General features: G+C 33.8%; 3 protein-coding genes across 3 annotated transcripts; all 3 read left to right on the top strand.

The window, feature by feature from the left end:
- Nucleotides 1–1,633: 1,633 nt before the first annotated feature.
- Nucleotides 1,634–6,650, top strand: LOC112711102 (uncharacterized). Its single transcript, XM_072202079.1, has 11 exons — nucleotides 1,634–1,685; nucleotides 1,765–1,889; nucleotides 2,772–2,822; nucleotides 3,295–3,346; nucleotides 3,490–3,569; nucleotides 3,655–3,730; nucleotides 3,940–3,989; nucleotides 4,682–4,751; nucleotides 5,214–5,287; nucleotides 5,785–5,854; nucleotides 6,060–6,650. Exons 1-8 carry the CDS (start codon nucleotides 1,634–1,636, stop codon nucleotides 4,691–4,693), a joined length of 498 nt encoding a protein of 165 aa, XP_072058180.1. The 3' UTR covers nucleotides 4,694–4,751; nucleotides 5,214–5,287; nucleotides 5,785–5,854; nucleotides 6,060–6,650.
- Nucleotides 5,277–6,761, top strand: LOC140172958 (dihydrolipoyllysine-residue acetyltransferase component 1 of pyruvate dehydrogenase complex, mitochondrial-like). The gene is made up of 4 exons (XM_072202078.1): nucleotides 5,277–5,287; nucleotides 5,785–5,854; nucleotides 6,060–6,458; nucleotides 6,756–6,761. The coding sequence occupies exons 1-4, from the start codon at nucleotides 5,277–5,279 to the stop codon at nucleotides 6,759–6,761; spliced, it is 486 nt and encodes a 161-aa protein (XP_072058179.1).
- Nucleotides 6,762–9,111: 2,350 nt separating this feature from the next.
- Nucleotides 9,112–9,816, top strand: LOC112709253 (lectin-like). The gene has a single exon (XM_025761148.1). The coding sequence runs from the start codon at nucleotides 9,112–9,114 to the stop codon at nucleotides 9,814–9,816; it is 705 nt and encodes a 234-aa protein (XP_025616933.1).
- The last annotated feature ends 1,577 nt before the right edge of the window (nucleotides 9,817–11,393 follow it).

Raw genomic sequence — 11,393 nt, 5'->3', positions numbered from 1 at the left:
ATCATGAATAGTTGATAACTCAAGAGCTTCCAATTAATCAATTAAAGCCAATAATATAAAAAGCTAAATTAAAATCATAAATATCTGGAATACCTCAAATAACATACATTCAAAGCAGTCAAATCTAACATGGAAAATATTCATAAGCCAATTGGGCAACATAAATCAAACATAAATAAAAGCATTAAAGTATCTCAAAGTAGAAGAGAAATATAAAGTAAAAGGAATATTGAACCTGTGATGAAGAAGAAATAAATCCTAATTTCTAAAAATCCTAATCCTAAATCCTAAGAGAGAGGACAGAGCCTCTCTCTCGCTAAAACGACATCTAAAATTATGGAAAGTGAATTCTGAGTCTCTTCTTCATTCCTCCACTTTGCAGCCTTTAATATGTGCTTTCTGGGCCAAAAAATGGATCAAAAACAGCCCAGAAATCGCTGATTTCAAAGTTTGGTACATACAGGTTGCGGAAAAGTGACGCGGAGGCGTCGTCCACGTGTTTGCGTAGATTGAGGTTCGCAGATGCGATGTGTCCGCGTGGAGTGCGCGTTTGTGTTACCTACCTGTACGGAAATTATGATGAATTATATATCAAATCGAAGCCCTGGATGTTAGCTTTCCAACGCAAGTGGAACCGCGTCATTTGGACCTCTATAGCTCAAGTTATGACCGTTTGAGTGCAAAGAGGTCAAGCTGGACAGCTTAGCAATTTCTTCAACTTCTTGTGTTTCTTCCACTTTTGCATGCTTCCTTTCCATCCTCTAAGTCATTCATGCCCTGTAATCTCTGAAATCACTTAACATACATATCAAGGCATCTAATGGTAATAAGCGAGGATTTAAATAAAAGAAAATAAAAGCCAAAGAAGCATGTTTTTAATCATAGCACGAAATCAGGAAGGAATTGTAAAACCATGCAAATCATATGAATAAGTGGGTAAAGAGTTGATAAAAACCACTCAATTGAGCACAAGATAAACCATAAAATAGTGGTTTATCAATCACTGTTTAACTTTCTCAATCCCTCCCCTATGCTCTTTCTAGGTACAAGCCACCAAACTTCCTTCATTTTATCATAACCTAGCTCCTTATAATATTTTCTCAGGTAAAATACATCCAGCCTGTCCACCTCAACATCACCTAGGCAGTTTCTATTGTCAGGGTAGTACCAAATCTTTCCATCAACACCCGTTTCAAAAGTTCCTCCATGATGAAACATAATATCTATTACTTCATCTATCTACAAGATACATAAACAAACAAATTAAACACATGCAATACTAACTTCTGGCCATAACTAAAGAATTGTATCATTAGAGGAAAGATCCCCTGTTTGACACATCAAAAAAAATAGAGCAACCCAAACCCATGCTAATATCGTAACCACAAAAAATCTACAACATAGAAATCTCAACAAAACACCAATTAAACGAAGATGAAATCACCTTAATCAACAACTCAAATGAAGAGCCATCAATGAAAACCCCAAAAAAATTAAACTTCAACTCCTCACTGTATTGCTAACCTTGTTGATGCTCACAATGAAGATATCCTCCGGTCACTACAAAAAAAATGGTTTAAAATGGCATTGATATTATGGCGGTTTTTTAAAACCGCCGTAATATTCGGGTATTATGGCATTTTTTGTTGTTGCCATAATTGGCTTTGTATTTGTTGGCGGTTCTGGTGATTAGGGCGGTTTTGAACCGCCGTTTATCACACATATAAAATGAAAATTTACAATAACCCTAGCTTATTGAAACAGATGACGGCTCGCTCTCCCTTCTATCTCTGATCTCCCTCTTCTCTGATCTTTCTCGTCTCGTCCTCCGATCCTCTCTCTCCGTAGCTACCTCGTCCACCGTTGCTTCCTCTTCAATGGAATCGAAGGTAAGCTGCACTCATCTCAGATCTCAGTTCTCGAAGGTAAACTGCTCTCACCTATAGTCTTCTTTCGGATCTCAGTTCTGCTGTCAATTTCTTAGGTTAACAATATATTCTAATCCAAAATCAACAAGCTGTGATTAATTTAGCTTATCTGATTAATTTTTCCACATGATTCCTTCCCGTCTACATGCATCACTCTTCCTAATTTTTATATTTTTAACTAAAAAATATGGAGCTATGACCTATTACTTTCCTAAAAACTTCAATCACTCTTCCTAATCGTTTTGTGTCTTAGATTTTCCGTTCTGTGTAGCTAATAATGAACCTCATTTTAGTTATGGTTTCCCAATAATTGGTACATGTCTTGAGATTGGTGCAGTACAGATATTGGTAGTGGTTGTTTTTCCTCTTGTAAGTTGTTAAGTTCATCTTGAATTTTTATATCATTATTTTATTATTGGTTCAGAATCCCTGTGTGTATGTTCATTGTATTGTTTGTGCATTTTGCTAACACATTGGGTCTCCAATCATGTTTCTTATTGGCACTTTAATATTGATTTTTGTGTTCAAAATTTTAGATGCTTTGTATTTAATTTTGCTATCAAATTTAATTTTGTTAAGAAAATTGCTTATCCTGTATCTGATTTTAGATTGCTACCATCAGAATGTTCATAGGGGAACCATCAATCAATCAATCAGGCAATGAATTTATTAAGCCATGCCTAGCTTCAATGCATATAGGGGATCAATGTACTATTTCTGAATTCACTTGTACTATAAGCTTGATAACTATATAAATTCAGTTTCTTTATTTAATGAAAACCTGAATGGCCTTCAATTGAGCCTGGCTATTTCTCAAATAAAGTAACTAAGTATGAATTACAGAGGCTTCTCTGCCATCTAAGCTATATTGGAATATCTTCTCTGCCAGCTAAGGTAACTGATAAGCTATTAATGAATTCTTTATGCCCTTGCTCCTCTCAAATTTGAGTGAATTACCATAACATTGATTAGCTGCTGTATTCTTACTTCTGCCTTCTTTTTCTTAATAGGATTGAGATTTTATGCCACGATATTAATGTCCATATTTCGCACCACATATCCCCGAGAATACCAAGCTATAAATGGTTGCTTACAGACAACTTTGAATGCATGAGCAAATTTAGGAAAAGAAAAATTGAATAGATGATTAGTAGGCTTCTTGGGTCTCTACATTTTTTATGAGGTGTTTGAACCTGTTATATCTCAACTTCTTAGTTTACTTGTTTAATAATATTTCCCACTTAGCCTTACTTTTCCATTACACCTCTTGATTTCCCTTCTTGAAATGAACTGTGATCAATTTATCACTTTTTCTTATTTGAAAGACCCTTGACTTTTATGGTACTTTTTGAAACTCACTTTGCAGACACAATTAATTAAAGCTAGGGAGCAACAGCAGCAGCAACAAAAACGGCAGGGTGATTTTCTTAAACCCTTGAAAATTAACACACACACACACACACATTCTGTTGGCATTTAATTATGTTTTCTATAGTGTGTCATGGTATTCTCTATAGCAGTTGATGTTGACTTTATTTGCATTGAAATTTTTCGAATTTAGGCAAGTTTTGCATGGTGCTGTTGGTGCGATATCTCCACAAGTTCCAAGGTCGTAGTCAACAATTACCAGGGTCTACTTTGGTATGCTATTGTTATTAGAGTGTTCTCTGGTTACTTCTTACATTGGTTGATAATTGCTTTCCTTTAACTTGTCATCTGGAAACAGGACATTAAGAGTGAGATTAATCCTGTTTTAAATCCCAGAGCTGCGGGGCCTGAAGGATCACTAATAGGAATGCCTGGTATTACTGATCATGTTCTTTTTCTAATGTAACTAGTTTCTATTATTCCATTGAACTGGTATTTGGTACCTGTCTTGTATGTTCTTTACAGTTTATTATTATTAACCCTGTCTATTGAGAATATTTTGGTATTTAATGATGAAAGTTTTATGATGTTTTGCACAATTCTCGTGCACAGATTTAGTTAACGGGAGTTTTTCTTCTGTCAGGATCAAATCAAGGCAGCAACAATTTGACTTTGAAGGGGTGGCCACTCACAGTGAGTAATTGTTTATAGTTTAACTTAGTCTTCATTTAATTGCATGTAATTGTTTGTACATAAAATCATGTTTTTGCTCTTGCTAATCTTTGTCATTTTTTTTTCTGAATAAATAACTCTTTTCTTTGAAAAGATTTAATATCCTGGAGTGTCTTTGCAGAGTGAGATTTGTAGGCTTCTTTCCTTTTGAGTGTGTTTGGAATCAATAAAAATTGGAAATTAATCGAATTATAAATCTAATTCAGAGTTTGGCATCTAATAAAAATGGAAGTCAATTAAATTATAATCCATTGGAATTAGATAATTTGAATTGTTGTATGTGTATATAAAAGTGACTGATTGAATTGAATTCTCTTTTTTTCTTCCTTTTCATATGACACCATGTCATTGAGTCTCTGTGAAAGTATTAATATTCTTACAAGGCTACACTTGAATTTGAAAGTCTTGAAGAGGGGTAATTTTCTTATCCTTCTTTTCATATTTCCCGTATGAGTTATGGAAGACTTGTACTAATGCTTAAATTAGAGTTTGTTATCATCTCAAAAATCAATGTGTGTTCCGTTTCTTTTGGGGGCACTAGTAACAAATTAGAAGCATTATTGGCAACTGAGCTTTTACCCTAGAGCTTAGATCATGAGACATGCAAATTTGTATACATAGAAAACTTGGCAGTAATTGTATGATGCCCGCAGATTTCTTGCTAAGATATTGGTACTTGATGGTTCAAAGGATGTGCCAGTTGGACAACCAATTGCAATAACAGTGAGTAATCTTTTAAGTTCAAATCATTGCAAATTATACATCTCTAAAGTGAATTCATTCTGTATTCTGAGAAAGGTTAATTTTAATTGTTTCGTTCATACCTTTTTGTCCGAATAAAAAATTCCTTTTATGTTTCATTTTGAATGATGATAATATAAGAACTTTTGAAGTTACTATTTGCCTCACATGATCTGAACCATGATTTTCTTGTATTTGAATTCCAATTTACTCCATCATTACACACACCATTAGATGTCTTAAATAGCACCTTTTTTTCTTTCTTTTTTCCCCTGAAGTAAGCTTGCAAATTGGGCTTGGGCATAGGTGTATTCTCTTTCTATACAACTATACTCACTTGTCATAAAGTTGCTTATTTTAGTATAAGTCCAAAGGTTATGAATGCTCGGTAATATTCATATATTCTTTTACCTGCTGTGCATTTACATATAATTCATCTAACAGATTGAAGTGGGTGACATATTATGTGAGATAGAGACAGACAAAACTACCCTTGAATTTGAAAGTATGGAAGAAGGGTAATAAATATTCTTTCCATATCCTGAAAACGGTTAACGTAAATATTCTTTTTTTTATGTTATGGTTGTGTGCATTGCAAAATGCTAAATTATTTTACACAAGTTTCTTGGCCAAGATGCTTCTAAATAATTTTCTAAAATAGTAAAGATTTGAGCAGTGTAATATGCTTAGCAAATCAGACATTGTACCTTTTACGGACATGCCTGATACTAATTAGTTTTCATCAATCAGTAAGATACAGTTCCATAAAAGTGAGTCCTGGGAATTGTCTCTAGTCTCGTTCATTTATGCAATTTGTGGTAGATTACATTACAATCCCTTCCATATGTATATCTTTTTATTTTTATTTTTATTTATTATTATTATTATTATTATTATCTGTTTTCTGTTTACAGACCAAACTTCTAGCACAAATTTTACAAACATTTATTTATTTATTTATTTTGATCTATCAAACATGCTTTATTTTTACTCATGCCTATTAGCTGGGTTCTAGATACTTGGCTAAGATACTTGCACCAGAAGGTTCAAAAGAAGTGGCAGTTGGACAACCTATTGCAATAACAGTAAGTCTGGAAATTCTTTTTTGTAACTTAAATTCAACATAAAGTATATTTGTGTAAGAGTAGGATCTTAACATTTTGTTCCTGTTCCCATGAAAGGAAGCTTCTAACAATATTTTATCTACGTGTTGGTTCGTTTGTCCTTTCTCTTTTTTCATGACATGCACTGGATTATAAAAATACTTAATGGTACTTGGTGTAATGCAAGGTTGAAGATGCAGGTGATATTGAAGTTGTAAAGAATTCTAGTGGTAGCAGATCTGCAAGCAAAAATGAGCAGATCACCAAACATGAAACTAAAACTGAGGTGAAACCACAGAAAACTAGTTCAAAAAGAATTAGCCCATCTGCAAAGTTGCTAATTTCGGAATATGGATTGGATGCATCGACAATAAATGTCTCTGGTCCACATGGCACTTTACTGAAAGGGAATGTTCTGTCTGCAATTAAATCAGGAAAATTGATTCCAAAACCTTATTCAGCTAAAAAGAAGGCATCACCATCTCAAAGTCATCAACAATCTGCAGCATCACCAGAGTCAAAGTCTGCTTCTGCCTCAAAGCAGTCAGATGCATATGAAGATCTTCCCAATAGTCAAATTCGCAAGGTTGGTCTGATGAATTTTCTGTTAAACAAGAGAAAGGCTCCTCAAATCTTTTTAGAGGCATGTTGTATTTTAGTGAGAAGTATCCTTGCTAGTTTATTTGTATAGGAGTTATTACTTTTGATTTTCAATACTAAAATATTATATATTTTGTTTAATATTTTATGAGTTACATAATATTTTATTTATGGATTATGATATTTTGTTATTGTAACATTTTAAACAAAATATTGTTTGTTTAACATAGTAAAAAAGATGGTTGAAACTGCATTTTAAACGATAAAAAAATGTCATTGTTAGAGTTAAAACGGCATTTCAAAAATGACATTGTAAGCAAACAAAAGTCACTCTGTAAGGGTAAAAATGACGGTTCAAAAATGCCATTTTATCCGATCAAAATGCCACTCTGTGAGGAAAATAATGGCGGTTTAAACCGCCATTTTAACCGAATAAAATGCCACTCTGTGAGGGTAATAACGGTGGTTTAAACCGCCATTTTAACCCACCTTTAAACCGCCGTTTTAACCTGGAAATAACGGCGGTTTGAACCACCGTTTTAACCCAGCAGAAAACTGCCATTTTAACCACAGGAAATTGTGGCAGTTTTCAAAATACCGCCGTAATAACCAAAATGGCGCTCTTAATTATGGCGTTTTTCGAAATCGCCATACATGGTAATAATGGCGGTTCAAACTGCCGTTTTTACCATATTTTTTTGTAGTGGGTTCACTAACTTCCTACGGTTGGCGTCCTTCCTTCTCCTGCCAATGAACTCAGAAAATCGCTTACGAAGACGTGCCCTACTGTGACCACATTCTCTGGACGAAAGGGAGAAGAAACGTTTGAAGAGAAGTAGAAGAAAGACTAACGAATGATCAACCCTTCCCCAAGAAACATTTTACTTCCCCTCCATCACAATACGACACCATTCTAATTCATTCACACCCTACAAGCACAATGATGTTGTTTGGGCATCCTACGTGAAAGTGGTACTGCCAGCTCAGTGCTCTGACTGCTGAATCATGTCAGAATTGGATAGAAGGATCAGGATTTTACATGAAACTCAAACTGGAGTGTACATTTAGAACAATTGAAAACTGAAAAAAAGCATTAGTGTTCGAACCCAATCTAAAAGACCACTTTTAGAATTTACTCCCGCCCCCTCTCTCACACATATACACACTCACACACACATTAACCACTACCAAATTAAAATGTCTAAAATATGAGCTTGTACTAGATTATCATGTCTAATATACTTATAAAAAAAATTTTCCCTCTCTCTCCCCACTACTTAATTAAAATGCCTAAAATATAAGTTTGTATATACTAGATTATCATGTCTAATATATAACTATAAAAAAATCTCCGAAGTAATACCAATTTTGACATAATAATTAAATATAAATAGAATCTAAATAATCCATCTGCTTGTGCCCGCCACATTGCATACACGTATAAATAATCAAAATTATAATTAAAATTTTATGACAAGTTGATTTTCTTTTCTTTCTTTTTTATTTCATGTTGTGCTTTATATCCTAATTTGGGAAATACTTGTTTGCTATTAACTAATGATTTGTGATTAATTTTCATATAAATAATATATTTGGTTTAAAGATTATTTCTCTAAACATGATTTAAAAGAAAATAAATTCATGATTTTATTTCGGTAATTTAAAAGTACAAAATATTTTATATCAAAATAAATTTTAAAACAAGACATGTTTTTTTATGTTGCATTAAATAATATTCAATGTTCAAAATAACTTTTAAGAGAAATAATAATAATAACCAAAGAAATGAACAACCAAGTTAAATAATCCCGTGATATTATTATGAATATAAATTAAATACTAGTTATGAAATTTGTTTTTATCATTTCTTATTAATTATCTTCTCTCGTCATGCAGCCACCCAAAACAAAAAATCTTCTCTCGTCATGCAACATATAAATGCTCATATAGACTTAGATGAAGAAGGGATAAATTAAAGAAAAATTCCACGCGGAGGATGGTTGGAACCCATAGGATTAATATATGTTGCTAATTTATTAGAAATGATTAATAATAAAAAAATTAGTCAAAAACTGTCAGAAGTTGTTTATTTAGTATTTATTAATTATACAATAATTAATGAGTGTTAAATAAGATAAATTTTAACTTTTTTTTTATTTCTCTAAAATTATTTGCAATAAATATATTCATATAACGTGTGTCATCATGAATGCAAGTCACAGTGAAAATAATAAAAATAATTTGTAATGTAGAAAATTTTCATGTGTTATGTACTATGTAGCTACATAAATAAAATTGGAGACTATATTAGGACGGTCTTATTATAATAAATCTAGTTTAAGGGCTCTTAGAATGTAATCGTTTATAATTTGACACCTACGTTGCAGTATATAAAAAATAAATTATTGAGTTTGAATAACGTGTATTTTATGTAGAAGCATTATTTATGGTAGGTGATGAGGCTAAAGGATGACACCATATATGATACCGTATGGACGTGACGTAGTGTTAATGGTTGTTAGAGGCCATGCATATGAAACTATAAATACCGAGCTGCTACGGTAGGCTGGCATCCCAACCCAAACTCACATTTATCACTCACATCTCATTTCATTTCCAAAAACCACAAAGCCATAGCCATGGGTGTCTCCTTTAACTTGAACAAATTTGTCCCTAATAACTCCAAGGATATCATATTCCAAGGAGATGCAACCATTACCGATCATAATGTCATTCGATTCACCAACTTGGACAGCGATGGCAATCCACTAGGAAATAGAGTTGGCCGAATTTTATTCTCCAACACTATGCACCTCTACGACCACAGTGGCTTCCGAGCAGGCTTTGAAACCACTTTCATCTTTCGCATCTCAAAACCCTACAATAGCGAATTTGCTCCCGGACCTGGTGACGGTCTTGCCTTCTTCATTACTAATGCCGGCACTGAAATTCCACCTGAATCTTCTGGAAAGTTTCTCGGCCTCTTTAACGATGCATCTGACAAGATTGTTGCTATTGAATTTGATACCTTTTCCAATTTCGAGATTGGAGATCCCAATTATCCCCATATCGGAGTTAACATCAACTCTATCAGGTCATCAGCTATTGGTTACTGGAACTGGCATGATGGAGCCGTAACGACTGCAAAGATAACATATAACTCTGCCCTTAAGAGGATAACTGTCAGTATTTCTACATATCTCGACAACCAACCCGACACTCTTACTTACGACATCGACTTGAGCACTATACTTCCTGAAAAGGTTGTGGTAGGGCTATCTGCTTCTACTGGGCAATTCTCGCAAAATACCGAGATTTTATCTTGGACCTTCAAGTCCAACTGAAGAGGAACAATGATGAATATTGAATAAGGCGACCCTCTTCCTATCTTGTCGTCAGATCGTATTGTGTTTTTTATTTTAATTTGAGTCAATAAGGACAAACCTACTAGTCTTCACTTCATCTGAGTAAGTGATATGCCACTACGAATATGGCAGGGGTAGTCCACTGTTGTTATTGGTCTCTTCAGTGTGCGTTTCATCCATGTTTCTTTGTTTGTGTTTAGTTTGTTGTCTTCAATGATATATGCTTGCTTTTCTTTGCATTTGCTTTTACATCTCCAATTTAGTTTACAATCCCGGCCCGTTAGATAATCAACAAGGATCTAGCCAACTCCTATCAACTCTTATTGGACTGGACCCAAAAATCCACTGCAACAAAAAATATTTCACTAGAATAACTCAAACCTAAACCTAATTTCATCTTTTACCCTAATTCAAAGTACATATTAAAAAAAAAGACGATCGCAATGCCCTCACTCTCCTTCTCCCCGACCCTCGTATCTGCATTGTCATTGTCGTCGTTATTTGGCTCAGCCTCTGCACTTTGTCAATTATGACTAATCCAACAACAATTTGACAAGAATAAATAAAAAAATCAGATAATTTTAGAAATATATATTTTTAATTATATTATTAAAATATAATTAAAAAATATTTGTTCTTATTTTTATTGATAACTCTACACATAGTCAATGAAAATAATTTTATTGGATGAAAAAACTCTCATTTTATTTTTTTATTAAATCAAAACTAATTTACGTAATAAAATTATATTTACTTATATTATTTATTTATAATATTTACTTATGGACCACACTACTAGAGAATTAATTATTACAGACGGATATTACCGACGAATTTTATCCCACAGAAATACAGGCTGAATTTGCGAGCAATTTTTTGTTGGAAATAAAAAAATGAATTAGCATAAATTACGGACGGAAAAGAGAATCCGTCAATAATTCTGTCGGAAAAATTAATTTTTTTTTTGTGGGAAATGGTTACTGACTGAAAATTCATCTATAATTAAATGAATAAAATGCTCCATTTTATTAAAATATTACAGACAGAAAATCTGTCTGTAATTTAAAATATTCTGTTAGAAAATATTAACTTAAACCTAATATACCCCCTCTCTCTCTCTAGCTCCATTCACAAATAAACACAGCTGCCAACTCCTACCTTTATGTGCTTCTTCCTCTATCCGTCGCACAGATGCTTCTTCTCTCCGTCGCATGAGATGCTTCTGCCGCTGCCGCTGCCGCCGTTGCTTGCATCGCACGATCTCTCCCTGTCATCCCTTGCGTCACATGAGCTCCCTCTGCCGCCGATCTCGTCGTGTCTACTCCCATCTTCACAGAGCTCTCTCCGTCGCCGCTCTCATCGCATCTGCTCCATCTAGCGCCTCTTCCATGTAATCTAAATAACTCGCTCTCTCAGTTCTTCTCGTAACCATCTCGAATTTCAGGTATATATATCCTGATTTTGTGATTCTATTCTTTGTGATAAACCTTAGGGTTCAATTTTTCTGTGCCAGTTTTAGCTAGGTTTATCATACTATGCTTTTGTGCTTTGAAATC

Source organism: Arachis hypogaea, chromosome 9, assembly GCF_003086295.3.
Source record: "Arachis hypogaea cultivar Tifrunner chromosome 9, arahy.Tifrunner.gnm2.J5K5, whole genome shotgun sequence".
NCBI lineage: Eukaryota > Viridiplantae > Streptophyta > Magnoliopsida > Fabales > Fabaceae > Arachis > Arachis hypogaea.
Note: the sequence above shows the minus strand (reverse complement) of the source record. Positions and strands in the feature narration are given on the sequence as shown.

What these genes read in the sequence shown, in the direction of transcription:
- LOC112709253 (XM_025761148.1), top strand. Translation starts at nt 9,112, where the DNA reads ATGGGTGTCTCCTTTAACTTGAACAAATTTGTCCCTAATAACTCCAAG.
- LOC140172958 (XM_072202078.1), top strand. An exon ending in GACAACCTATTGCAATAACA is followed by an intron (nt 5,855 to 6,059) that starts GTAAGTCTGGAA and finishes GTGTAATGCAAG; the next exon opens with GTTGAAGATGCAGGTGATAT.
- LOC112711102 (XM_072202079.1), top strand. Translation starts at nt 1,634, where the DNA reads ATGGCATTTTTTGTTGTTGCCATAATTGGCTTTGTATTTGTTGGCGGT. An exon ending in CCTCTTCAATGGAATCGAAG is followed by an intron (nt 1,890 to 2,771) that starts GTAAGCTGCACT and finishes TATGAATTACAG; the next exon opens with AGGCTTCTCTGCCATCTAAG. An exon ending in AATTACCAGGGTCTACTTTG is followed by an intron (nt 3,570 to 3,654) that starts GTATGCTATTGT and finishes ATCTGGAAACAG; the next exon opens with GACATTAAGAGTGAGATTAA.